Source organism: Mus musculus, chromosome 12 (assembly GCF_000001635.26).
Source record: "Mus musculus strain C57BL/6J chromosome 12, GRCm38.p6 C57BL/6J".
Classification (NCBI taxonomy): Eukaryota; Metazoa; Chordata; class Mammalia; order Rodentia; family Muridae; genus Mus; species Mus musculus.
The window spans coordinates 83570976-83598351 of NC_000078.6; the positions used below are offsets into that span (position 1 = coordinate 83570976).

General features: G+C 44.9%; 1 protein-coding gene across 6 annotated transcripts in view; it reads right to left on the bottom strand.

Annotated features, from left to right (window-relative positions):
• Window positions 1-26270, bottom strand: part of Zfyve1 (zinc finger, FYVE domain containing 1) — a 50690-nt gene extending 24420 nt beyond the window's left edge. Inside the window, exons 1-4 of one of the 6 annotated variants that reach the window (NM_001359167.1) lie at window positions 26022-26247; window positions 25429-25629; window positions 23423-24347; window positions 3657-4161 (exon numbers count right to left, since the gene is read on the bottom strand). In NM_001359167.1, the coding sequence (NP_001346096.1) occupies window positions 3657-4161; window positions 23423-23905 (988 nt within the window). In that variant the 5' untranslated portion in view covers window positions 23906-24347; window positions 25429-25629; window positions 26022-26247. Of the gene's footprint in view, window positions 1-3656; window positions 4162-23422; window positions 24348-25428 lie in introns of all 6 variants that reach the window. The other 5 variants (XR_003950035.1, XM_006515691.3, NM_001359166.1 and 2 more) reach the window with 5 other exon arrangements.
• Between the last annotated feature and the right edge of the window lie 1106 nt (window positions 26271-27376).

Consider the following 27376-nt stretch of genomic DNA (forward strand, 5'->3'; position numbering starts at 1 on the left):
CATTTGTCCACATTCTGGCACGTCTCCCCCTCTGCTGTCTTGCTCTATCTTAAGACTTCAAGAAGCCCTTTTGATCCAGAAAAGGCTCCAGATGTCAAAATTGGAAGACGGTAGTTCCAGTCCCTATTCTGCTAGGACCTCCTTGGTTATATATTGCCAGCAGTTCTCTGAGCTGTCATTTGGGGCTGCTACACACAACACTGTACATAGCACAAAGTAAAAAGATAGCTTCTAGGGGCTGGTTATTTCAAAAGCCTGAACTGATAATTTGAAGGACTGAACACACAGGAAAGTGCCAGAATCAACATTTCTTGTCTCTTCATAGCCATTTCTTGCTTAGTCTTTAGAAGGTCAGGACTCACTGGAACCACCACAAAAAACAACTGGCTCCAGGTCCTTCCAAACAACCGCCCCCGGGGCTGGAGAGATGGCTCAGCGGTTAAGAGCATTGACTGCTCTTCCAAAAGTCCTGAGTTCAATTCCCAGCAATCACATGGCTCACAACCATCTGTAATGAGATCGGATGCCCTCTTCTGGTGTGTCTGAAGACAGCTACAGTGTACTCACATATAATAAATAAATCTTAAAACAAACAAACAAACAAAAAAACAACCAACTGCCCCTCTTACCACTATTGTCATGACTTAGTTCCCCCCACCCCCCACCCCCGCCATCTTCCTGACTACCAGGGAGATTCCCCAACTCCAGACATGCTCCTTTACTGTTCCTGGGATAGGGTTTGGGAAGAGGGATGTTCTGAAATACGGCCCTGACATTATATAGGTCCCTGCCCAAAGATCCTTCAGAGAACTGATCCAAGGTCACCCATGGTCCGATCCTCAAGTATCTCCAGCTCCCTCCAACATAAACTAGCCATGCTTCAGACAGGCACAGCTCTTCATTCTTCCTTCCACACACATCTGTGCACAAGACACTCATATGGGCTCTTTAGGATGGATGCAGCAGTGAGTTAGGTAGGTAGGTAGTTTTTCTACCTTCATATCGTTTCCATTTTCATGGAAAACACAAAAAAAAAATAAGCACACACAAGATGACTCCAGATGTGGGGAGTGTGGGTGAGAGGAAGAGTGCAGAAAGGAGATGGCCTAGGAGGTCAGGAAGGGTTTGGCCCAGATGAGAGATGTACTGTTATCTGGGGGACAGAGGTACAGACAGACAGAGCATATCCCAAAGTGAAAACACAGGAAAGATGTGTAGCCAGTAGGGAGCTGTATCCACGTGTGTACATGCAAATACATGAACATATACACACGCATACACACACATACATTCACATGTACACACGGGCAAGCACAAACACAAGTGAGGAGAGGGTCAAGGGGGATAACCAATGGCCAGACACACTGACGGGTTAAACAAAACACCTTTAGAGTTTAGCTTAAACTTGATTTTATTTTTTTTAATTTCTTTTTTTTGTTTTGTTTTGTTTGTTTTGTTTCTCAAGACAGGGTTTCTCTGTATAGTCCTGGCTGTCCTGGAACTCACTCTGTAGACCAGGCTGGCCTCGAACTCAGAAATCCACCTGCCTCTACCTCCCAAGTGCTGGGATTAAAGGCGTGTGCCACCACGCCCGGCTTTTTTTAATTTCTGAGAGAGGGTCTCAATGTTTCAGGCTGGTCTCAAACATTCAATCCTCCTGCCTCAGTTTCCTGAGTGTCAAGATTATAGGCCCACATGCTCACATCCAGCTACTGGATTAACTCTTCTTGGCTTCCATTACATTTTGTTGTAACTAAAAGCAACCAGGAGTATCACAAGCCAAGGTACCTAAATTATAAATGAAGCTTTTATTTCGAGAGCCCTCTAGAAGACAGAGAATGCATCCCAAAGGCTGACCCTGAAGTTTGGGGATCTACAGCCGGTTCCTGCATACAGCCACTCCTGGGAAGGAAACTGCCTGGGACTTGCTCCTCCCAGAACTTTCCCAGCTGCTCTGCCTATCCCAGGTTCAACTTGCGGACACTGCTTCCTCCTTCCGAGGATGTGTGGTCCCACTCCCCATTCCCACAGCTCCAATGCCTACAATGCTACAGAACAGACTACTGGACGGTCTCTCCAAGTAGACTGAGGGGAGAGGTTTTTAGTTCTACACCTCTCTGCCTGGCACATGACATGGGTACTTTCCTGACTGAATATACAGATAGATGTGAACAGTGTAACTGTTTTAAAGGGCAGACCACCACACCACATCTAAAAACTCTAATGATTTTAGATATATAATGTTATATGTTGCACCTGATAATCCCACTCCGTATTTCTCAAGGGAAACAAACAGTAAGCCAGCTTACAGATGCACTCAGCACACACACCTCCACAGGATCCACACTCTCCTGGACACAGACATAAGTCATACTCCTGAGGCCAACTCCTCCACTGAGAACTCTCTGCTGTTTCTCTTCTGTTCTTTTTCATTTGTATTTTGAGAGAGGACCTCACTGTGTAGACCAGGATGGCCTCAGACTGGGGCTGAGCTTCCAGCATGTGAGGCCTCTGGTTGTCTGTCTGTCTGTCTGTCTGTTTGTCTGTCTGTCTGTCTCTCTCTCTCCCCCTCCCTCCCTCCCTCCCTCCCTTCTTTTTTTAAAGATTTATTTATGCGAGACAGTGGTGGCGCACACCTTTAATCCCAGCACTTGGGAGGCAGAGGCGCAGAGGGGCAGAGGCGCAGGGGGCAGAGAGGTGCAGAGGCAGAGAGGCAGAGAGGCAGAGGCAGGAGAATCTCTGAGTTCAAGGCCAGCCTGGTCTACAGAGTGAGTTCCAGGACAGCCAAACCCTGGATAGAGAAACCCTGTTTGAAAAAAAACCAAAAAAAAGAAAGAAAGAAAGAAAGAAAGAAAGAAAGAGATTTATTTATTATTTTATGTATGTGAGTACACTGTAGCTGTCTTCAGACACATCAGAGGAGGGCATCAGATCCTATTACAGATGGTTGTGAGCCACCATGTGGTTGCTGGGAATTGAACTCAGGACCTCTTGAAGAGCAGCCAGTGTGCTCTTAACCACTGAGCCATCTCTCCAGCCCCAATCTGGTCTCTTTCATGCATTTACCCCGTTTCTAATGAATCATTCTCATCAGAATAGCATTGTTTTAATTATTGAAATATTTTAAGAGGGAAGTTCTTAGTAGCTGCCCATGAGCCACTTTATGGTCTTACTTGGAAAGAATGCATTCACCTCACTCACACCCTTCCAACAGTGCCTGTATGTCAGCTGCCTTTCTAGGTTTTGTTGTTGTTGTTGCTGCTGTTGTTTGAGATAAGAGTCCCATGTAGCCTCTGCTGGCCCCTGACCCAGAGCTAAGGATGGTCTCTATTTCTTGAATCCTGGGCCTAATGGCATATACCATTATACCTGCCATATTTAATATTAATTATATAAAATATTCAAATTACAGGCATAATCACTCTGCCTGGCTCTTCTAATCTCTCTTGAGCCCTCTCTGAAGTGTGCACCATCAGCATCCCAGGGAAAAAGACCCCACCCCGATCTCCCAGGACCTTTAGTCTAACGCACCTGTTCATTATTGCAACCTTCTTGGAACATTTAAATCTTGCCTGGGTACAAGTTTTTCTGGGCATCACCATACTGCACCCCAGAGCATTAAAAAGCCAGTCTGTGACACACCACTGTCTACTCACCAGAACCCAGAAGCTGAGTGTGCACAGTCTCATGGAAAATAATAACTGCAGGGCCCAGGGTGGATAAGGGGACATCCAGGCCACATCGTGCAGTGGTGGCCTTGAGTTCCTTGGTGAAGTGCTTCAGGTAAGCTTCCGAGGCATCCCCAAGGAATTTGAAGAGGTCATTATGCAGCCGGTCTGCATGAGTTCGATAGATGACCAAGTCTGAGATGGCCAGGACCTTCAGCAGCAGCCGTGTCCTCTGGCTCAGATTCACGGTGGCCCCCAAGAGTCCTTCTGTGTCTATCACTGCTACCTTATGGACTGGGTCATAGGCTGCCCACACTCCCACTGTGCAGGACTCCTGAGCAGGGGAGGTTTTGAAGACTTCTCGGCCATAGAAGAAAGTGTGGTTGAGTGTGTGAGACTTTCCATCACCAGTATTTCCAAAAATGGAAACCACCTTGAGATGCTGGTCAGGCTTACAGTCCAATTTCCTGATAAAGTCCTCTTCATTTGTTACCTTCAAAAAAAAAAAAAATCAAGACAATAAAATATAGGAACTGAAAAACTAACTCCTATAAGAAATATGACTGCTGGGCTGGTGAGATGGCTCAGTGGGTAAGAGCACCCGACTGCTCTTCCGAAGGTCCAGAGTTCAAATCCCAGCAACCACATGGTGGCTCACAACCATCTGTAACGAGATCTGATTCCCTCTTCTGGAGTGTCTGAAGACAGCTACAATGTACTTACATATAATAAATAAATAAATCTTTAAAAAAAAAAAAAAAAAAAAAAAAAGAAATATGACTGCTTCCCAGGAAAAAGACCTTTTCTGACTCTTCAAAATGGAAGGAAAAGGCAGTTCCAAGGCAAGTTTCACTTCAGCAATCAGCTTGTGAGACCCTCTGAAGCTTCAGTCAGGGAGAGAACTTAGTGGTTAGGAAAGCTAAAAATGGAGGATGAAGCAGTTTGATGATTTAAAGTTCTGGCTGCTCTTAGAGAGAACCTGAATTTGGTTCCTAGAACCCGCACTGAGAGCCTCCTAACCCTGTGACTCTAGCTCCAGGGCATCAGATGCCCTCTTATGGTTTCCATAGGCACCTGCATTCTCGTGCACATACTTACATAGCACCACACAGCTGAGAAACAAAAATTTAATAAAGAGCTCAAACTGTAAAGGCCTTAAAAGAAAGCATGCTATTCTTGGGTTAGCCAATAGTTTCTAAAAAGAAAGGAGTAAATTAGTAGCTTAAGACCACGGTCTACAAAGTCACCAAGACAGTGAAAAGATGAGCTGGAGGGATGGCTCAGTGATTAAGAGCACTAGCTGCATATACAGGATCCAGGTTCAATTCTCGGGATCCATGTAACAGCTTACAGCAGTCTGTAACTCCAGTTTCAGGGGCTCCTATACCTTCTCTGGCATCCATGGGCAGCAGACATGCACGTGGTACATGGAAGGACATGTGTATGTATGTATGTATGTATATGTGTGTATATATACATACACACACATACACATATATATATATATATATACATACACACATAAATAAGATACCCACATATAAAATAATTTTAAAAATGCAATACAGAAAAGTATAAAGTCGGGCATGGTGGAACATGCCTTTAATCCCAGCACCTGGGAGGCAGGGGCAGGCGAATTTCTGAGTTCGAGGCCAGCCTGGTCTACAGAGTGAGTTCCAAGACAGCCAGGGCTACACAGAGAAACCCTGTCCCGAAAGAAAAAAAAAAAAAAAGTTTAGTTACATGCAAGACTCCTGTGACTCAGAAATTCTATTTCTAGGTTTATATCCAGCAACTGAAAACAAATGTCCACATAAAACCTCTCCATATATGAATATAAGCAGCAGCATTACCCATATCAACCAAAAAGTCCAAATAGTCAAACACCCGTCGACTGGTGAAAGCATGAGCAGACTGTGGTACATCCCACAATGGCTGTCATTTAACCATGAAGAAGGACGAGTCTTTTCCTAACCAATATTGCAATTCATAACTATTATGTTCACCTTTAAGTCATTTCTTACATGTGTCCTTACTTTGACTTGATTCTGTAGAACTTTCTGGGGTGTATGTGTTGAATGTGGGTGTGTATCTGCCTTGGCACTCCATGGAGTCAGAGAGCCACCTCTGTGTCCGTCTCTGCCACACCACGGTTCAGACAGTGTCCGTCTGTGTTCTACATCCCTGCTTTCCCAGGCTCACTAGCCTGAAGGCTTCCCGGGGGTCTCTGGCCCCCGCCTCCCGTCTCAGCACACAGCACGGGATGACAGACGCACACTCTGTGTGTGGATCTGAGGATTGACACCCTCACACTTGTGTAGCCTTACCAACTGCTCATTTGGCAAAACATATTCTTTCTTTCTTTTCTTTCTCTCCTCTTTTCTTTTTTGAGACAGGATCTAACTGTCTAACTGTGTAACTGCCTCCTCCCAGAATGTTGGGGTTAAAGACGTGCACCACCACTCCGATCTAAATTTTAAAGTTTTTTTTAATTATTATTTTATGTATATGGGTGTTTTGCCTGTATGTCTATGCACTGTGTGTGTGTGTGTGTGTGTGTGTGTGTGTGTGTGTTTGCACGTGGCTCATGCTGCCCTTAGAAGCTAAAAGATGAAGTCACATAACCTGAGTTGGAGCTAGAGGCAGTTGTGAGCCACCATGTGGGTGCTGGGAACTCTAGAGGAACAGCAAGTGCTCTTTAAACACTGGGTCATCTCTCCAGTCCCCCACCTCTTTTTTTTTTTTTTTCTTAAAATACAATGTGTGTGTGTGTGTGTGTACATGAGTGCATTGGCACAATATGGAAGGCATGGCGATTCTGTTGAAGGAGTTGGCTCTCTTTTTTCACTATGTGGGTCCCAGTGAGTTCCAGGACAGCCAGAGCTACACAGAGAAACCCTGCCTCAAAAAAACAAAAACAAAGCAGAACAAAACAAAAAAAAACAAGGGAAAAAAAAAAGCTCATCAGATCCAAGCACTTGCCGCACAAGCCCAGAGTTTAACCCTAGCGGCGAACAGGTGTGGTGGCATGGGCCTTCATCCCAGTTCTGGGGAAAGAGAGGCAAGTGAACCTCTCTGAGGCCAGCCTGATCTACATAGTTGAGTTCCAGGGCAGCCAGGGCTACAATATAGTGAATCCCTGTCTCAAGAAACAAACCAACCAAAAAATCTTAAGTGACAAAGAACAGTCCGTTTGCACCTGCGTCACTCAGCCAGTCTGGTTCCAAGTTGCTAAGGTGGCCAGCAAGACACAAACAAAAGCCCCATAACTTCTCCTAGTAAGGAGTCAGCTAAGGCCAGGGTAGCCGGAGGGAATGACTGTCTACATGCCCAGACCAGAGGCAAGGAAGCCTAGGCCTTCAGGGTCTCCCGTGAAAATCAACCCACAAGCAGCAACTGGTATCTAGGTCAGAATTAAGTGTTTCTAGCTTAACAATATGCTCTCGAAATGATGTACATAATATACAAATAAGCTAGGTGTGCTTACACACCCCTGTAATCCCAGTACTCTTGAGGCAAGACAGCAGCAAAGACAGCAGGAGGCTCTTGAATTCAAGGTCAGCAGAAGCTATGGAGCAAAATCTATCTTGAAAGAAAGAAAGAGAGAAAGAAGAAAAGCAAGCAAAGTTACCACACACATAAGTCTCTGTGTGTCTGTGTATATGTACATATGATAAAACTAACATCTGGAATATTACCCGGTATTTAGTATCCTAAGACATACTAAACCCATATGGTTTTTTGTTGGGTATAGCCTCAGACCAAGAGAAAGAACTCCAAACCCTTAGCAACCTGCCTTCTGGTGGTCTATGAGCAAGCGGCATGTGCAAGTGGCTTTTTTCTTATGTAAAGTAAGGACATATCCATTTGACCTCCACTGGCCCCACAAATAAAATAAACAGATAAACAATAAAATGAACAGATGAGGAAAACCTGCTGGGCAAACCTGAAGGCAGGCCTCACCCTCCTTCCTGTCTTCCACATTCCTTTGCTCCCTGGTAACACTACTAAACAACTGTAGACAACTTTCCCTCAGCCAGAAAAGACTCAGTTGCCTTCATTTAGATGGCTAGGAAAAGCAAAAGTCAAGAAGGGCGGTGGGGTGGGGAACAGGAGGTCCCTGGAGGGGAAACCAGAAAAGGGGATAACATTTGAAATGTAAGTAAAGAAAATATCTAATAAAAATTTAAAAAAGGAAAAAAAAAAAAAAAGAAAAAAAGAAAGCGGCCAGGGCACCAGAGCCTGACGCTGGAGGATCAGGGCTACAGAGGAGCTCTGGGTGAGCCATGACTGACTACCTGCTGAGACCACATCTCAAAAACAAAAAGACAGGTTCCCTTTGGTAAGGAAGGAAAGAAGGCTCTGGAAGGGCCATGGCCCCAGCTTCTCTCATCTGTGTGCTTATACTCATCCACCCCACCTTCACCCACTTCTGAGGTGAGCAGTCCTTGTCACCCCACCCAATTCTGACAGACTGAAATAGTCCTTGGTCCTGAAACAAAAACAAAAGCAGGAGCAACATCACCTTTGCCCCTCCTGGAGCCTGGACTCTTGAAACCTCAGGCAAGTTAGCAGCTCCACCCAGAGCTGAGCCACTGCTGGCTGGGCCTTGAAAGAGCTACTTCACTAGGAAGCCTCCAGGACATTAGATAACAACTGGCAGCCCAACCCTGTGGGGACAAGGAGGACAGCCTAAGATAAAAGTCCAATCTAAGATAAATAGCAAAGGGCACAGCCCAGTGTGTGGCACACAGTGAGAACAGGAGCCATTAGTACTTAGAATCAGCCCACTGGGAAAACACCCAAGTGTGCTGCGAGAGCAACTAGGCTCCCTCCTGCCTGTCACCCAGACAGCAACTCAGCGTGGCCTGAGGCAAGCCAGCTCCACCTAAAAGTTCTCACCACACACTTCAAATAACGCCTTTCTTCTCCCACTAAACAAAAGAAGGCATTAACAAGAAGTGGTGGCATGTATCTTGAATCTCAATACCTAGGAGGCAGAGGCAAGGAGGACCTCCATGAGTTCTAGGCCAGCCAGGGGATACATAGTGAGACTCTGCCTCACAGAGGGTCAGGAGCCACACAAGATGGGTAAAAACACTTGCTGCCAAGCCTGGTGAGGCTTGTCTCAAAAAAACAAAAACAAAAAACAAAGAAATTAAACAAAAGTGCATTATTGCCAGACAGTAGTGGCACATGCCTTTAATCCCAGCACTCGGGGAACAGAGGTAGGGAGATCTCTTAGTTCCAGGCCAGCCAGAGCTACATAAAGAGACCCTTTCTCAAGCAAAACAAAACAAAACAAAGCAACGCATTATTGATAGTGGTGCTGCAGCTGACTCTTAGTAAAGCAACACCTAACAAATATTAAGCTGAAAGGAGCCCACAAGGGGGAAGATGGCTCAGCAGTTCAGAGCATGTACTACTCTTCCACTCCGGCACCTCATCAGGAATGGAACCCAGCTCTGGGGGACCCAATGCCCCTAACCTACACTCACGTGCATAGAGCCACACAGAGACACAAACACAATTAAAAAAAAAATCAATCTTTCAGAAAGAAACCCAATAGCACCTCTATCTTACCCACTTCTCCCACTTTCCGACTTACTAAAAAACTTAATTTGTGTAACATTCCAAGTATTTTGTAAAATGAATGAACAGTTCTCAAAGATCCCTACTATTTCTATTTGGAAATCAGAGTATTTCATGGGAGGAAGGCACCAGCCGGCCGCCTCTGATCCAAGTGGGCAGCAGCAATGACTCCAAAGATCGCATCTTAGTACTCAGAATGGGTCAGGAAGCATGCACACACATGGACTTTCCCCCAGCAACCCTGGGAAGGGAAAAGCAGCAATGAAAGAGCCAATGAGCTGAGGAGAGAGGAGAGGAAGGGAATTATAGCCCAGCCAGACTCTAGAAGATAAGCTACAAAGGCACCAGGAAGCACTCTGAGTTGCTCAACATGGAGGCCCTTCTAGTCCTGGCCTCTAAAGTAGATCAGATCTGCACCAACTATGATCAGACATCCCTCTCAAGTTTGCTAAGCTGTTCCCAGTGCCAGCAACCCCAAACCATCCCCATCCCCAAGTAACACAAAGCACTATCCAGAGCTCCCTGACCCCATCACAACAGAAACCTCGTGATAAGTCCTACCCCAATCCAACAAGTGATTAGTTTATCATTTTCCTCTGAGATTCTTAACTAATTTATATGGGCAGTTATCCTCAACACTGAGTTTCTATTAATGATTTGTATTTGTTGGTTTCTAGTTCACTTTGCTTTCTTATCTTTTTTGGCTGAGTTCAGAGGAAGAGAGCCAAAGAAACCAAGAGATTCTCTAATTACAACTGAGACCAGTACCCTAAAATACAAGTAGAGTTTTTCTATAGTCCAGGCATATGCTAAGTTCACCTTGTCCCCATCACTAGCCAGATGCTGGCAAACCACACATGAACACCCCCAGTGCTACATCTTCTCTTCTTGTAGAGGAAGGAAAGAGGTAGAAAGTGAGGGATTTTTCCCTTAAGAAACCCCAAACTATTTCCATAGAATTCAAAAGAACAGGACAGGAGAGTTGGCTTAGCAGTTAAGAGCACTTACTGCTCTCCCAGAGGATCTGAGTTCCAGTGCCAATGTCAGGCAGGCCAAACCCTCCTATAACTGCAGCTCCAAGGAATCTGACATCTCCTGGCATCCACGGGCACCCGCACATGTATGGCATTCACTCACAGGCATGTCTATACACTCATAAATAAAAAATAATAAATAGATTTATTTTTAAATTGGCCTGAAAAGATGATAGCTCAGCGGTTAAAAGCACTTCCAAGGGACTGGGATTCAATTCCCAGCACCAACCTACCTCCAAAAAAATCTGGCACCCTCACACAGATTATACATATGCATGCGCAGGCAAAACACCAATGTTCATAAAACTAAATAACTTTTTAAAAAATCTTTTTAAAAACCATAAGGAACTCAGCAGCAGATCATGCGTGAGGCCCTGGAGACTTCAACTCTCCCAAAGTAAAAGAATATCAGACAATGATTTATGTTCACAGTCTAATTTTTATCTTGACTGAATAAAAAGGTCTAATTTATATTCTTTCAAATATGCTGGGATGGATGACAGGTTAAGAGCACTGGCTGTTCTTCCAGAGGACCCAGGTTCAATTCCCAACACCCACATAGTAGTTCAAAACTGCTTGTAACTCCAGTTCCAGGGGATCTGATGCCCTCACACAGACATTCATGCAAACAAAACACCAATGTACATAAAATAAAAAGAAATGAATCAAATAGGGCTTTACTAAAATTATGTCAAACACATCAGTAGTCTAGTCTTAAAGAAGTCCCAACAAAGGTTCCGTTCCTTTAAATGACGAGATGTTCTAGACAGCAGATGATCAGAAAGTTCTAGAAACCCTGCTTTTAAATCACAGGCGGTTCGGAAGGTGCACGTGCACTCTACCCTAATGGAGTGCACACTTACTCTGGGTTGGATTCACACGTGAGATGGAGTTCCTTTTTAGAAGCAAAGCCAGTTCCCTATCAAATGTTTTCTTAAGGTGACTGGAGTCACAAGTTTGGCCTCATAAACCCTGAGTACATTTGGTAAAGACAAAGATCACTTTCTCCCACTCCATTGTCCCCAGAGTGTCCCGTGACTGGAAAGGTCTGGAATTCCCCTCCCAGCAGCGCTGACCCTTGCCACACAGACACACAGACACTGCCCACAGCTCCTCTGCTGTCCTAGCAGCTTAGACCATAGCCACAGAGAAAGGAACCTCACACAGATTCTTCCAAAACAGCTCTTGTCAGCTCCATGATGAATTTCTTTGACATACCCAATTCACCGAGTTCAGCTCTCCTTTTATATCTGAATAAAAAGCCTTCCAATCCTGAGGACTGGAAATGCCAACTCAAGAGATCTCTCCAAAAATCTTCCAAAGGGGACACACAGCTAGCTCCCTTTTTTACAAACTCCATCTAGCTACAGCAAAACTAGCATAAGCGCTAGTGACAGTTGGGACTTAGAAAGAAAAGTAACAGACTAGAACACAAAGAAACAGGCCACAAGATAGATGGATGGGTGGACGGACGGACGGACAGATAGAAAATCAACAAATAAGAATCAATGAAAATGTCACACCAGAAACAGCTAATGCAGTCCCTGTCCTGCGCAGCCCCTTCGCTCCCCGGCCCTTGTTGCTAACAAATCCACAGTCCACATTCTTCCAAGCTCTCAGCTTCACAACTACAATGAACTCCTTGTTGAGGGGCAGGGGTCTGATCTGTGCCATGATGCCTAGCACACCAGACAATCCGTTTGTATTGTTTCAATGAATGGAACAATGTCTACATGCTATGCTCTCTCTAGGGGAGAGAGGAGAGCACTATCACCATGGAGGTTTGGTTAAGCTGGCTCTACCCATCCCTAAGGCTGGAACAATCTGACATCATTTAACTTACATTGACCTCAATTTTCTCTCTGTGAGGTGAATGGAGCAAAGTGATTTACTATACTCTTTCTTTCTTTCTTTTTTAAGATTTATTTATTTATTTTATGTATATGAGTACACTGTAGCTGTTCAGATGGTTGTGAGCCATCATGTGGTTGCTGGGAATTGAACTCAGGACCTCTGCTCACCCCGGCCCCGCTCACTCTGGCCCCAAGATTTATTTATTATTATATGTAAATTAACTGTCTTCAGACACTCCAGAAGAGGATGTCAGATCTCATTATGGATAGTTGTAAGCCACCATGTGGTTGCTGGGATTTGAACTCAGGATTTTAGAAGAGCAGTCAGTGCTCTTACCCACTGAGCCATCTCTCTAGCCCTATTACACTATTTTTAATGCTATGATGGCTAGTTTGACTGTCAACCTAGCAATCTAGAACCATCAAGCAGAAACACTCTCTAGATGCATCTGTGAAGATGTTTCTAGAGAAGCTTAACTGAGTGTGGGTGACACCATCCAGTGGGTTGGAGCTCTGGACTGGAATAAAAGGGAAAAGAGAGATGTGAAGTGAATTAGAAAAACAACGGGAAAAGAGAGAGAGAGAGAGAGAGAGAGAGAGAGAGAGAGAGTGTGTGTGTGTGTGTGCATGTGCGTGTTGCTCTTGTATTAATGGGGGTGGGGGGCAGAGCAGATGGCAGTCCTTTGTTCATCCAACCTTGATGCTTGGTGGTCAAAGCTGTCTTATGCCTAGGACTCATAAAAGTCAAATCACATAAATCCAGGCAGGCACAGAAGGTGAAAGACAGACAGACAGACAGACACCTACAGGCCACCACAGACCTGCAATGTGGCAGCTGCCTGCCACTCGTCCTGCCATGTTCTCAAGCTATGTCAGCCCTTCCCTCCTTAATGTGCCTTTGTCAGGGTTTTTGTATACTCACCAATGCAGCTGTTTTCATGACACTTCCATTCTAATACAAAGATGCACAACATCTGATATAAATACACAATACAAGCTAAGTGCCAGGGCCACACATAAAACTCGAGCACTCAAAGAGGCTGATACAGGAAGATGAGTTGAAGATCCTATCTCCAAATAAAAAATGTATAGACATATATACATTTATATGTGTACACAGGATATCACAATATAATAAATGAATAAATTATGATATACTCATATAATTCAACAATAAAATTAATTACCTTATAAACTGTACAAAAATATGGATGATTCTCAAAAGCACAGTAAGTTGGGTGCACCAGCTAGAAGCTTAAATACTCAGGAAAGTGAGGCAGGAAGACCATAAACCCAAGGGGGGCCTGGATAACTTAGTGAAGGGGTGTCGACACACACACACAGCAGATCCTACTAACCTAAACCCATGGTCACCAGAACCAGAGAGACTGCACAAAAAGAACTATGGGACCCTCAAATAACCTCTATTAACAAGACAAGTGGACATTCCGAGCAGCCTCCATTCTCCACCCAGGCTCACTCCTACACAGGAGTCTTTAAGACCATTTGGAATGGGCTAGGGATGTAGTTCAGTGGCAAAGCATTTGCCTGCCACACATAAAGCTCGTGGTTTGATGCCCAGTGCTACAAAGAGAGAAAAGGTTTGTACAGAGGGGTTATCCCAGCTACTAAGACACACAGCTCAGTAACTACTTCCATTTCAAGGCAGGGTACTGGTATCTTTGAAAGCTTTGAAAGAAAAAGTTATGAAAGGATATGGAATGATTTAGCCATGTGGATGGCATAGTCACCAGATCGCAGAGCTTAACTAGAAAGTAGAGTTTCTAGAGTATTCCTTAACTTCTAAGTTAAGCTCAGTCAGGGCTGTGCTGTCACTTAACTTAAATGTGGGCGTCTGAAAGGAGCAAAGGTAGTTCTTTTCAAGCACCCAGTATCTAGAATCTACCAGAAATGATCTAGTGTCAAGAACAGGTAGGGGGTAGAGAGTCTAGGAGTTACCAGAAAGTCAAGTCACCCTCCAAAGACGGCAAGCCAGTGGTCAGGTTCTTATAGAGAACTACATTCTCCAAAGACGGCAAGCCAGTGGTCAGGTTCTTATAGAGAACTACATCCTCCAAAGACGGCAAGCCAGTGGTCAGGTTCTTATATAGAACTACATCCTCCAAAGACGGCAAGCCAGTGGTCAGGTTCTTATATAGAACTACATCCTCCAAAGACGGCAAGCCAGTGGTCAGGTTCTTATATAGAACTACATCCTCCAAAGACGGCAAGCCAGTGGTCAGGTTCTTATAGAGAACTACATCCTCCAAAGACGGCAAGCCAGTGGTCAGGTTCTTATAGAGAACTAGCATACATCTCCACCCTAAAATTCCAACCACAGCCATGCTGACCCACAAACTGGTCAAAGGGAACTTCTTGACTGATGAACAGATATGGTGGCACACTTGGCACACTCTTTTGATCCTACCACTTATGAGGCGGAGGCATGAATTTCTGTGAGTTCAAGGACAGCCTGGTTTAAAAATCAAGTTCCAGGCCAGTCAGTAAAATCTATCTTAAAAAAAAAAGAGGGACGAACAGCCAGTGAGGTGGCTCAATGTGGAAAGTCACATGCTGCCAAGCCTGATGACCAGGGAACCCGCAGATAAAAAGGAGAATCGACTTCTGCAGTTATCCTCTGACCTCCGCACACATGCCTACACACATACAGAATAAAGGATTTTGTTTTGGGGCTGGTGAGATAGCTCAGTGGTTAAGAGCACTGGCTGCCCTTCCAGAGGACCTGGGTTCAACTCTTGTACCCATGTGGCTGCTCACAACTATCTGTAACTTGAGTTCCAGGTGATCTGGTACCCTCATATAAACACACTTACAGGCAAAATGCCAATGCATATAAAATAAAAATAAAAAACAAAAAAATTAATTTAAAAAAAGGTTTTGTTTTGTTTTGTCTTGTTTTTAAAAGAAAGGCAAAAAGAGAGTTGGGACTACAGCTCGCTTGGCAGACTGTTGATGGAGCCCTGGGTATAGTGCCCAGCACTGCACCACCCAGGCACCGAGACGCTCTTGGCTTCTCACAGGGCTAAGGCAGAAGCTGGAAGATCAGGAGTTCAAGGTCAACCTCACTACCAACTGGATCCAAGGCCAGCCTAAACTTCCATGGCTTAGTTTCCCTTCCCTTCATCATGGGGTCCCCACTAGCTCCTTCTAACGTCTCATCAGTCATCAGCACTTAAACATGAACTGAAAAATGATCTCCTGGTGGGCAGTGGTGGTGCACGCCTTTAATCCCAGCACTCGGGAGGCAGAGGCAGGCAGATTTCTGAGTTCGAGGCCAGCCTGGTCTACAAAGTGAGTTCCAGGGCAGCCAGGGCTACACAGAGAAACCCTGTCTTGAAAAACCAAAAAAAACAAAAAACAAAAAACAAAAACAAAAACAAAAAAATGATCTCCTAGAAGCTCCTTCCTACACAGGCCAGGTCCCCAGGACAGTGCAGCCAGTCACCAGAGCTATACAACCCGCAGGAAAGACCAAGAGTGGTACAATCAACAGACACAACCCCAGAGGAAACGCACAAAGTCAACTCAGCAAGAAACCTTGCCCTCTACATTAATCCTGGCTTAAAAAGCCAAGCACTTTCAAATTCAAAAAGATGACTTCAAAATCGATGGGGGGCGGGGTGAAGGTAATGTCACACCAAGTGGAGGTAAATCAGAACCCATAAGGATGGGTTCTTAAACAGCTGACTCACTGTGATTTTATGGCTTAGATGAGTCAAATTTTAAACAGCCCTGAACTAAACAGAACAGTTTGCCAAGTTAAAAGCCAGGAGTTAGGGGCTGGTGAGATGGCTCAGTGGATAAGAGTACCCGACTGCTCCTCCAAAGGTCCGGAGTTCAAATCTCAGCAACCCCAGCAATCCCAGATGGTGGCTCACAACCATCCGTAAGGAGATCTGACGCCCTCTTCTGAAGACAGCTACAGTGTACTTACATATAATAAATAAATAAATCTTTAAAAAAAAAAAAAAAGCCAGGAGTTAGTTACCGCAGAATGAATCCAAAGCTGAGAATACTCACAAGACCCTGAGCAGAGACTAAAGGCACACATTAGGGGGCTCTTTCATCCCCAGTGCTGCATTTCCCAGTAATCCCATTTAAGTCTGTCCCGTCCACCACCATCACTAAACAGAGGAGCTTTTACTTTCTCTGAGTAAAGGGCAGGGTTAGGAGAGGCCTTGCTTCTCAGGCAATTATTGATTATTATTTTGACACTGCCAAAGAGTTGTTGGGTTTTATTTTCCTGGCATGGCACCTAAGAAGCTAATGGCGAAATGTATGTATATTCTGACCAAAATGTGTCAGAGGGTAAGTTCCCACTGCACCAAAGTCAGCTCTTATCCCCTATCCATCTGGCCATTAGAGAAGAATGGAAAAGTTCCACAATGTAGAAAATCAGGGTTCCTTTTGCTCACGACCTACTGGCCAGAATGGAGTCCTTTGGAGTTTGAACAAGGCTACCTAAAGAGTCCCAAAAGCTACCTAGACCGGGAGCCAGAGGACAGAGTAAAGCAGGCCCAGGAACCATGACACAAATACACACACATGGCAGACTCACCCAGACTGTCAGGATAAAGACTTCCCAACCAGTAAGAAAGCATTGTTTCCATTTTTTAATCCTACTAAAATAAGTTCTCTTTTTGGTCAATTAAAAAAAAAAAATAAGCCAAGTCTCAGTATTTTGAGCAGCACTATTCTGGGACTGTCAACAAGGGAGGCAGCCAAGCAATGTGTTGGGTCTTCTTAAAGGACTGGTCTCAGTGAGGTATCCAATGACCAAGCTGAGGGAAGGGCAGAAGACTCAGCTTGGAGCCCCATGTCACAAGTAGTCTATGGATGCTTCCGAGGCAAGGAAAGTCTAGTCACTCAGAGACTGTTAGCCCCCTACGCCACCAAGCTCTGGAAACCGAGTCCCTGGGCCAGCCTGAGTCTCAGTCAGTGGTCGGTTGGCATGAAGATGAAACACAGTGCTGGGTAGTATGCCCCTCCCAGAGAGGACACTCATGGGGACTTCATAAAAACGATCAAAGAGGCGAACGGACTAGGGCGAGGAAAAGCCTTGACAGAGGAGGAGGAGGAGGCTGGAGAAATGGCTCACGGGTTATGAGCATCTGTTGCTCTTTCCGAGGAACTAGGTTTGGTTTCCAGCTTACAACTCTCCAGCATCCCTAACCCTGTGGGCACCAGACATACTCACGGTCCCACAGACACATATGCAAGCATAAAGACGCAGACATCTTAGGAAATGAGGTCACTGGCCTGAATGCTGGAAGAAGAAAAAACGGATGAAGAATGACTTTGTTTCTCATCTTTTCCCCCAATTACTAAACATACTAACAAAACAAGATGTCCAATTTCCTGAAGACCCTAAAAACAGCAACCTCTTCCTTCTGTAAGAACCCTAGTCGCTAGAAAGCTTATTCTCCTAACCTTACAGACATTTGCTAAGGGTGCTGCTCTGACTTCTGGACATTATAAACAACCAACTGAACAGTGGGTCTATCCTGTGCTCATCACCAACTGAACAGTGGGTCTGTCCTGTGCTCTTCTCAGTCGGCTCCACTAAGGCCTAGAAAACACAGTGGGCACAGTCCTAGACAGTGAGGATGGCCGGCTTCCCTGGCAGGGCTGCTTCTGTGAAGCCAGAAGCAAGAAGGGTGCTTGGTTAATTCTTTGCCCTAACAGCAGCTTCCCCGCTCTGGAACCCAGTTCTGTAGTGAGCCTTTATCTGGCAGGTCCATTTCTCAATCACGGCACTGCGGACATTCTGTATCAGATCAACCTCTGGGGTTCTCGTCTGTGAAACACAATCTGCTCCCCAAGATGTAGCAGGCTGGAGACTGTCATCCCCCAAGTGATGCCATGTCCTGATCCCTGGAACCTATGAAGTACCAGTTTACGTGACAAACAGGACTCTGAGGACAACTCAGTTAAGGACTTGAAATGGGGATAGTATGCGGGATTGCCTTGGTAGGACCAATATACCATCAAAAGATCTATACAAAAAGGTGGCAAGAGGGACCGAGAGCAGAAAGAACGTGATAATAAAGCAGAGAAACATATTGGGAGTGGAAAACTGTTCCATTCTGACTTTGAAGTTCAAGGACAGGACGTCAAACCTAGGAATGCACATCAACTCTTAGCGCTAGACAAAACCAAGATAAACAGATTCCCCTCTCTAGCTTCTACAAAAAGCACAGCCTATCAACCCACCTTAAGATTTTTTTTTTAATTTATTTATTTTATGTATATGAGTACAATGTTGCTCTCTACAGACACACCAGATGAGGGCATCAGATTCTACTACAGATGGTTGTGAGCCACCATGTAGTTGCTGGGAATGGAACTCAGGACCTCTGGGAGAGCAGTCAGTGCTCTTAACTACTCAGCCATCTCTCCAGCCCCACTTTAAGACTTTTGATCTCAGAAATTAGATGGCAATCTGTGTGATGACTGGTTACAGCAGTGGTGGCGCACGCCTTTCATCCCAGCACTTGGGAGGCCGAGGCAGGTGGATTTCTGAGTTCGAGGCCAGCCTGGTCTACAGAGTGAGTTCCAGGACAGCCAGGGCTGTACAGAGAAACCTTGTCTCGAAAAACCAAAAGAAAAAAAAAAATGAAATGAAATGAACTGCACTGCCCTGCAGTGGTAACAATGTGCTTCTCACTGCATGCGATGTTGCGTAGGGCAGAAGACATAAACCAGGTACATTTATAGTCTACATTTGTGTTAAGCAGCCATGTTTGACTGCTTTGTACATACAGCTATTAGAAAACTGGACGAGATCACTCCATTATCATTCATTCTTACCTCTACCTCTATGAGAACAAATACTCACCAACAGTGAACAAATCCTGCTCCAGTGCACTATCCCCAACTAATGCGGCTGCGACTGAGGAAGTGTGCAGTGTCATTGCCCGGGAAGTGGTCGACATTTATGACTGAAGAAAAACCAGGGGCTTTCAGCAACCCAGCTGCGCATGTCACGCTCAAACAAAAACAAATGCCGATGAAGGAAGGGCAGGTGTCTCTGTAGACCTGGACTCACCCATTAGATTTCTTTCTGTCTTTCTAATCCTTGTTAAGAAATTCGGACCGGGCTGGTGAGATGGCTCAGTGGGTAAGAGCACCGGACTGCTCTTTCGAAGGTCCAGAGTTCAAATCCCAGCAACCACATGGTGGCTCACAACCATCCGTAACGAGATCTGATGCCCTCTTCTGGAGTGTCTGAAGACAGCTACAGTGTACTTACATATAATAGTAAATGAATCTTTAAAAAAAAAAAAAAAAAGAAATTCGGACCATCTTGGCATGGTGGCCAGCACCTTTTATCCCAGTACTCAGGAGACAGAGGCAGGCAGATCTCTGAGTTCTACAGAGCAATTCTACAGAGACAGCCAGAGTTACAGAGAAACTGTCTAAAGAAAGAAAAAGAAAGATGGACCGTTCATCTAAAAGGTAGGCATGACCACAGTCTCTGCACTGGGAAGGCTAGGACAAGAAGGTTACAAGTTCAAGGCTAGTCTGAGGTCCACAGTGAGACCCTGCCACAAACCCTAAGAGGGGGCTGGAGAGGTAACTCAGAGGTTAAGAGGATGCACCACTCCTGCAGGAAACTAGAGACTGATTTCCAGCAACCACATCAGATGGCTCTCAGATTTCAATGTCCAACACTGTCTTCTAGCCTTCTCTGGTAGCTGCACACATTTGACACACATGAACTCAGACAAACTCCTACACATACATAAATAAAAGTAACTTTTTCACTAAAAAAAAAAAAAAAAAAAAAAAAAAAAAAACATGCCTTCTTCAGGATCACCAGGCATTTAATTAATAGTTGCTAGGGAAGGGAAGATATTTTCTGCAGTGGTGTAGCCACTGATAAATTGCCTACGCTCCTGTAAGTATCCCCAGATAATGACACTGGTTCACAATAAATAAACAAATAAATAAATAAATATTAAAACGTTTTCTTTTTAAAAAATAATTTAGTTCTGCCTGCACATCTATCTGTGCGAGAATGTCAGGTCTCCTGGAACTGGAGTTACAGACAGCTGCAAGTTGCCATGTGGGCGCTGAGAATTGAACTGAGGTCCTTTGGAAGAACAGCCAGTGCACTTAACCTCTGAGCCAACTCTCCAGCCCCACAAAAAAGCCATCTGAATGTGATAATATTAAGATTTTTTTTTTCTACACTACTAGAGGGAAAAATATTTTACGAGACAGAGGTAAACAGATGGGCAGACTGCCTGACTGGGCTGGGAATGTAGCTTTGTTGGTCAAGTGCTGACCAAGTATACATGAAAGTAGCCTTAGGGTCAGTCCCCAGCAGCACATAAACCAGGCTTGGTGGTACAACCTGTAATCCCAACAGGAAGAAGGTGGAGTCAGTCAAGAGATCACAGTTCAAGGCCAACCCTAGTGCTGGGGGTACAGTAAAGGAGGGAGCAGAGGCAGCAGGATTCCAAGAGCTTTGAGGACACAGTCTAGCTTAAACAGCAAGCTCTATGTTCAGTGAGTGACTTTGTCTCCACGAGTAATTTAAGATCAACCTCTAGCCTGCAAAAAGACACATACAGGTGCGCACACACACACACACACCAGATGCACACAGAGAGACACAAAGAGATCAGAGTAAATATTAAGTTAAAATGGGTATGTACCTTAAGCCAATGCATATTTTTAAAAGGTGTCTGTCTATACACAACATTCATGAAGACTACTGGTTCCCTTCCTCTCACTTTACATACCGTGAGCTGTGACTTTCAGAGGCTGGCAGTATACCAGAACAAACAAGAACTATCCAGATCCGGCTGCTCCATTTATAAAATATTTAGTCCACAATGTTGCCCAATTAGAACATAATCCATAATGAAGACATTACTGCTGACAAGAGAGGCAGAATGGGATCTAGGTCACTCTTCCATAACTCTATTATATTAGTTCCTTTCAAGCCAATAAAGAGAAGTCTGTGTTAACAAGAATCCAGCGACAGTGGAAGCCAACAGGAATCATGACGTAACTCATTTCCGTTAGCTTATCCACATAGGAAAACGGGAGAGGTAAGAGAAACTTAGAAGGTAATTGGGAAATCTCTCTATTGGTGACTTACATCGGAGTTCCTCCCTCTGGAGACTGAGTCATCACCAAATACTAAGTCACTGGGCCACAGACAGCACAAGGGAACTGGCAACAACAAACCAGCACAGCCCTGTTTAATAAGTCATTCCCACTCCTGTTCTCTCCACAGTTCTAGGAAACTGAGGCAGAAGAGACCAGTGAGGCTGAGGTAACTTGCTGTGGTTGTACAAGGAAGAAACTTGTCGCCACCAACACTGAGTTCAGTCCCTAGGAACCACATGGTAGAAGGAGAGAATCAACTCTTAAAACTGTTCCCTGTCACATGTGCAGTGAGACACACATGCACGTCTTTTTTAAAAGCCAACTTTAAAACACTAAAAAATAAAACAAACAAAAAGCTAACACTACATTACCCTAGCAGGGAATGGGAGCCCAGCCCTTTATTCCTAGCACTTGGGGGGCAGAAGCAGGTGGAGCTGCCTACAGATTGGAGTTCTGGGATAGCCAGGGCTACAAAGAGAGAAAACAAACAAACAAACAAATTAGTTCCTCTCAAAAAACAAACAAAAAAACAGGGCTGGAGATGGTTCAACAGTAATGGGATTAGATGCCCTCTTCTGGTGTGTTTGAAGACAGTAACAGTGTATTCACATACATAAAATAAATCTTTTAAAAAAAGAATTTCCTTGCTGGGCGGTGGTGGCGCACGCCTTTAATCCCAGCACTTGGGAGGCAGAGACAGGCGGATTTCTGAGTTCGAGGCCAGCCTGGTCTACAAAGTGAGTTCCAGGATAGCCAGGGCTATACAGAGAAACCCTGTCTCAAACCAACCCCCCCCCCAAAAAAAAATTTTCCTTTCCAGTCATTCCTGATGGTCACAGGCCACCATCTCCCTCCCAGCTTAAGGGTCACACCTTTCTCCCCAAGTGGGACAAGAACCACCCCTGGCTACTACTGATCACAAGTCACCACTGTTGGAATAGTCCTCTGAGATTATTATTTTTAATAATATATGTTTATGTGGAGTATTGTGCACATGGTGTTCTTGGAGACCAAAAGAGACTGTTGGATCCCTTAACTGGAATTACAGGCATCTGTGAGCCTCCTACTATGAGTGCAGGAAAAGTGAACTTGGGTTAACTGCAAGAACAATCCACTGCTCTTAACCACTGAGCCATCTTGATCCACCCAAACTTCATCCTCATATCCGAACACTGAAGTTCTGGAAGTGGACCCTACAGGACGTTGTTGGTGTAAGGTCATCAGAGTGGAGCCCTGTGATGGGAGGTGTGGCTTGCTGAACCAAGAAATTTATTTGCATAGGATCCTGATACTCCCTCCCACATAATACTCAGATACTCCCAGACTTTCTAGCATCTAGACCCGTGAGCAAAATGAACTTTTTTATTCTTCATAAGTTACCCAGACTCAAGTATTTTGCTACAGCAATAGATAATGGACTAAAAAGTTTGTATAATTAAACCAAAAGAGGCCACCTGAAAGAATAGTCTTTGTAAAAGATATTTTTCCCTTCAATACTGAGGATACACAGTCCTGTATCTGTAACATTATTCACTGTTTTCTACATATTCTCCTGTGTGTTTTAAGCCATTTTAAGCAGTTTTTCCTACCACTAATGACAGTACTGGCAGGCAACCTGCAGAGACTCATTTCAGTCTCACAACCACTGTTCCCATTGTATAGATGAGAAAACTAAGGCTTGGAGGAAAGGAAAATGAATTTGGCCCAAGATTATCTAGTAGTTAAATAACTAAATCTTAACTCTGCAGTCCTAGCACCTCAAGAGGCTGAGGTAGGAAGATCACCAGTTCAAGGCCAGTCTGAACTACCCAGCAAAACCCTATCTAAAAAAACAAAAAACAAAACAAAAGGTAAGCCAGGCATAATGGCTCACATCTACAACCTCAGCACTTGGAAAGCTGAGGCAGGAGGACTATTGTGAATTCCAGGCCAGCCTAGCTACAGAGTGAAACTTCTCAAAACAAAACCAAGAACAACCTACCTAAGTAAATTTGACTCCAGACAACTTAAGGCTTCTGAGGCCCCGGTCTTTTCTGCCTCTAAGGGGCACTGCCTCCTTCCTGTTTTGCAGAGCAAGTTCCCAGCAACAGGCGGATATACAGACAGGAGTCCTTAATGGCTGGCGACTTACCTGGATCTCTTCATTTTCGTCTACCAGGAGGAAGCTCACAACCCTCTCTGTCATCTTCTTCCTCTTGGTCTCCTCATCCATCTCTTCCCCCTCCAGGGACTCCTGGACCTTACTGACAAGGTACACGGTAATGGGGTGTCTTCTCTTGTTACCCCCTGAATGAGTCCTCTTCTGGCATTCCAGGCAGAGATTGATTTTGCAAGTCTGGCACCTCACGGCTGCCCTTTGCCTAACACCTGGCGAATGCCCATTGGGGCCCTTGCAGGGGTCACAATAAGGGACATGGCCAGCTTTGAGTCTTATCCGCTCATGGTTTCGAAGGCGCTCCTGTCTGTGGAGTTCCTCCTCACAGCGGAGACACTGCAAACTACAACACTCATCACATTCAAAGATAGCTTCATCAGTCCCACTGCATGCATAACTCTCCTGGCACATGAGCCCCGGATTTAGGCCCTTCTCTGCTAGGGAAGTCTGGGCACTCATAACTTAGACTCGTTTGGAAACCACCCACCCTGCAACAGTCACTACTGTACTTTCCCAGGAATGAAGGAAGACAAATGCTTTGAGGCTGAAGGTGGCTAGCACTTCACAGGGTTCTGAGCCCTTTAAAAAAGAAAACCTGACTGGCTTAGGATTTTCACACGCTCACAAATGTTCAGATTTTTAATTCTCTGCCTCCCAGTCTCTTGTATCAGCAGCAGCAGCAGTGTCCACTGAATTTGATGGTCTCATCCTCTGCAAAGTGCAAAGAAATATGTGGTGGAAGTGAACTTGACAGAGTCTCTGCCACACGCTGAGGGGTCTGCTGGGTTCACAAAGGTCAGCTCATTGGTTTGGGTCTCAGCTACAAAGTCAGAGTGATGACAGAAGGTGGTGAGGAGCTGTTCGATTTACTTGGACCTCAAGCCAATGTTTCAAGGGCTACCTAGAGCAGAAAAAGAAGATTTTACTCATCTGGGGAAAAAAACCAGAAGTGTACCTTAAACTGAGCAAACAAAAAGGAGCACCTAATTGCTAGGCCAAACCCAGAGAGAACCCTCATTCTTGCTTATAAAACTTACAGTGGCTTCTTCTAGGACTAGAAATGTCATCTCAAAATCATGGCTAAGGATCTCCCTTCTGAAATCAACTGCCATGCTGGGTATGGTGGTAAATCCTAGCACTCAAAAGGCTGAAGCCTGCCAGCCTGGTCTACAGAGTGAGTTCCAGGACAACCAGGACTACACAGAGAAACCCTGTCTCGAAAAACCAAAAAAAGAAAAAAGAAAGAAAAAAAAAAAAAAAAAAAAAGGCTGAAGCCTGGCTACTAAACTAACTACAAAAACCAGCCTAGAGGCTCCTGCACAAGGGAGGCAGAGGCAGGTGGATCTCTGTGAGTTCCAGGCCAGCCAGGGCTACACAGAGAAGCCCTGTCTCAAATATGTGTAACAACAAAACACTTCTAGACCCAGAGCTTCTTAAAGATTTTGCTGGTTTGTTGGTAAAATGCTCTTCTCATTTCATTAAGCTCTGATTCAAAATCACTAAACAGACAGCTTTTAGGAGGCTAAGCCCTCTGCACCTGCTCCTTATATATGAGAAATGGAAAAGGAGGTCTGTAAAAAGCTAAGAAAAATATTGTAACAATAAATTCACACCACCCTCAAAGACCTCTACAAACCCAATTATCCTTATAAAATGGACTCTCTCAGCTCTAGTCGAGCAAAGGTCTAGTAAGGACTCTAAAATTGACAACAATAGTCCCAACTTCATTTTCAAAAACAGTAAGACAACTACTGAGCTTCCTCCTGTGCCTCCTCTCTACAGAGGAAGAGAACCGGCAGCAACAGGAGGCAGAATTCCAGCACTTAGGCGCACAGTAGAGCCAGGCCCTACAGTGAGTCAAAACAACTCATTTTCTCTTGTCACTCAAACACTTAAAACAAAACAAACCAAGTCAAAAACTTGGGAAGACAGGAAAGGGGGTTTTGGGTCACTAACGTAACTACACTCCTAATTCTCCCTACCTTTGCCTCCTATTCCAAGAGCACAACCAAGTGTAAAGTCCTCCTTTCAGATATTCACTCCTCCCTTTCAGTAGCCAATCTATCCATCTGATCTTCAGATAAACAAGGCAAGGGAGTAACCAGGGGACCTTATTTTCACCTTAACCTCAGACGTGTCCAGTCAGCTCCCAAAAGGGAAACAAAAATCAAAACTTGTCACTACTAAGAAAAACAGAAAACCAACCTTCAAAAGAACAGCTGACCCTCACCACCACCAGGCCAAGCAAACAATATGCCACTCGGAGCAAACCCCCCCCCCCCAAACCTCGACGCCTCTCTCCAATCCAGGGTCCCTCACCCACCTTGCTCCCGGACACCACCACCACAACCCAAGGGGTGGCAGCGGAGACGAAGAACAAAGAAGGCCCCCCAAATTTCACACAAACCCGCACATCCCGGAGCCGAATCCATTGTTTATGCCACCCCACCCCCACTCGAGCCGCACCCGTCCCCCCTTCCTCCTAGGAGCGACTGGAGGGAGCCCCGGGACCAGCACTCGCCCGGGGCTGGGCCAAGGCGCCCCCGCCCTCTCCGCCGCGGCCCACAGAGCCCACCCGGAGCAGTTCGGCCAAGGCAAGGCGGTGTGGGGGACGCGGATTGCCGACAGGACCCGGGCTGCTCTAGGGCCCCGGCGGATCCATCCTCAGCTCCATCTCCGCCCCCTCCTCCTCTGCTGCCTCCCAGGCTTCCTCCTCTCTTGTTGTCAGTTGGAATCAGCTGATCAGAGTGAACTTCTCCCAGCTCAGACCAACAGGAAGGCATGAACAGCGCAGCCCAGCTAGGGAGGAGCGGCCAGGGGCGGAGCGCGACGACGGGGAGCGGGAAGGGCGCTTGCGGCCTTTTGGGAGTTGTAGTTTTGGGGGGATTGTCGTTCTGCCCTACAGCCCTGAAATACAAGCTCCACATGACTACAATTCCCGATGGAAGCATCGTCGTTGCGAATAGGCGGGACAGACAAGCCTGAAAGCATTTCGGGACTTAGAGTCTCGGCCGGGGCTGAGGTTTTTGCAGGTTGCAGCGACTAGTTTAGGGCAGTGGCCCGGGAAGGAGTATTGTAAATTAAACAAAAGATATGATGTTCTATATAACCAGGAAATGGCACGGCACATTATTATTGTACATCTTTCCTTCAGAAATGCTCAAAGTGGAAAAATACCAGTAAACATTGAGAGGATATTACTATGCTTGAGGCTGTTTTGTTTTCCCTTCAAAGTTAATCAACTGTTAATTTTGTTCCAGCCTTATTCCTTTTCTGCCTTTTTCCATACATAGACATCATAACTTCTAATTTTTATATTGTGCAGAATAGTTACAGTACACACTCCAATAAAATTTAAGATAACAGTGTCTGTAATACTATTGTCTGATTTTTTTAATAATAGCTTTATATTTGTTTAGTACTTTCACTTTTTTCTCATTTATTTCTTGAGACAATATTGAGAGAAAATACAATGCATGGAAAAGATACTGGTCTGTAATGCCTAGGAAAACTAACTACATAGGTTGGTAGGGTAAATCACTCAGTCCTTCCATAAAATAAAGGAATTTTGCTGTGTAATTTCTGATGGCTCTGCCAATCTTAACATATGATTTTTATCTTGATAATGGTTAACCTGAGAGAGAAAACTAAGGTTAGGTTACTTGCCAAGGTACACAGCAAATTATTGACAACACTGGATAAGACCTCATCTTCTGATTCAAGAGGACACTCATAGATCTCAGGACATAATTAGATCAATAGTTAAGCCAAATCTACAAAATAGTGAATGAGCTATGTATACGGATTATATTGCTGAAAATTAACTCTTCATGACACAGAGCCAACAGCGGCAAACCTGGATGAACTTTTTATTTTTTTACCTGTACCACATCACCAACCAGGATAATAAGAACTAAGCCATCTACAATC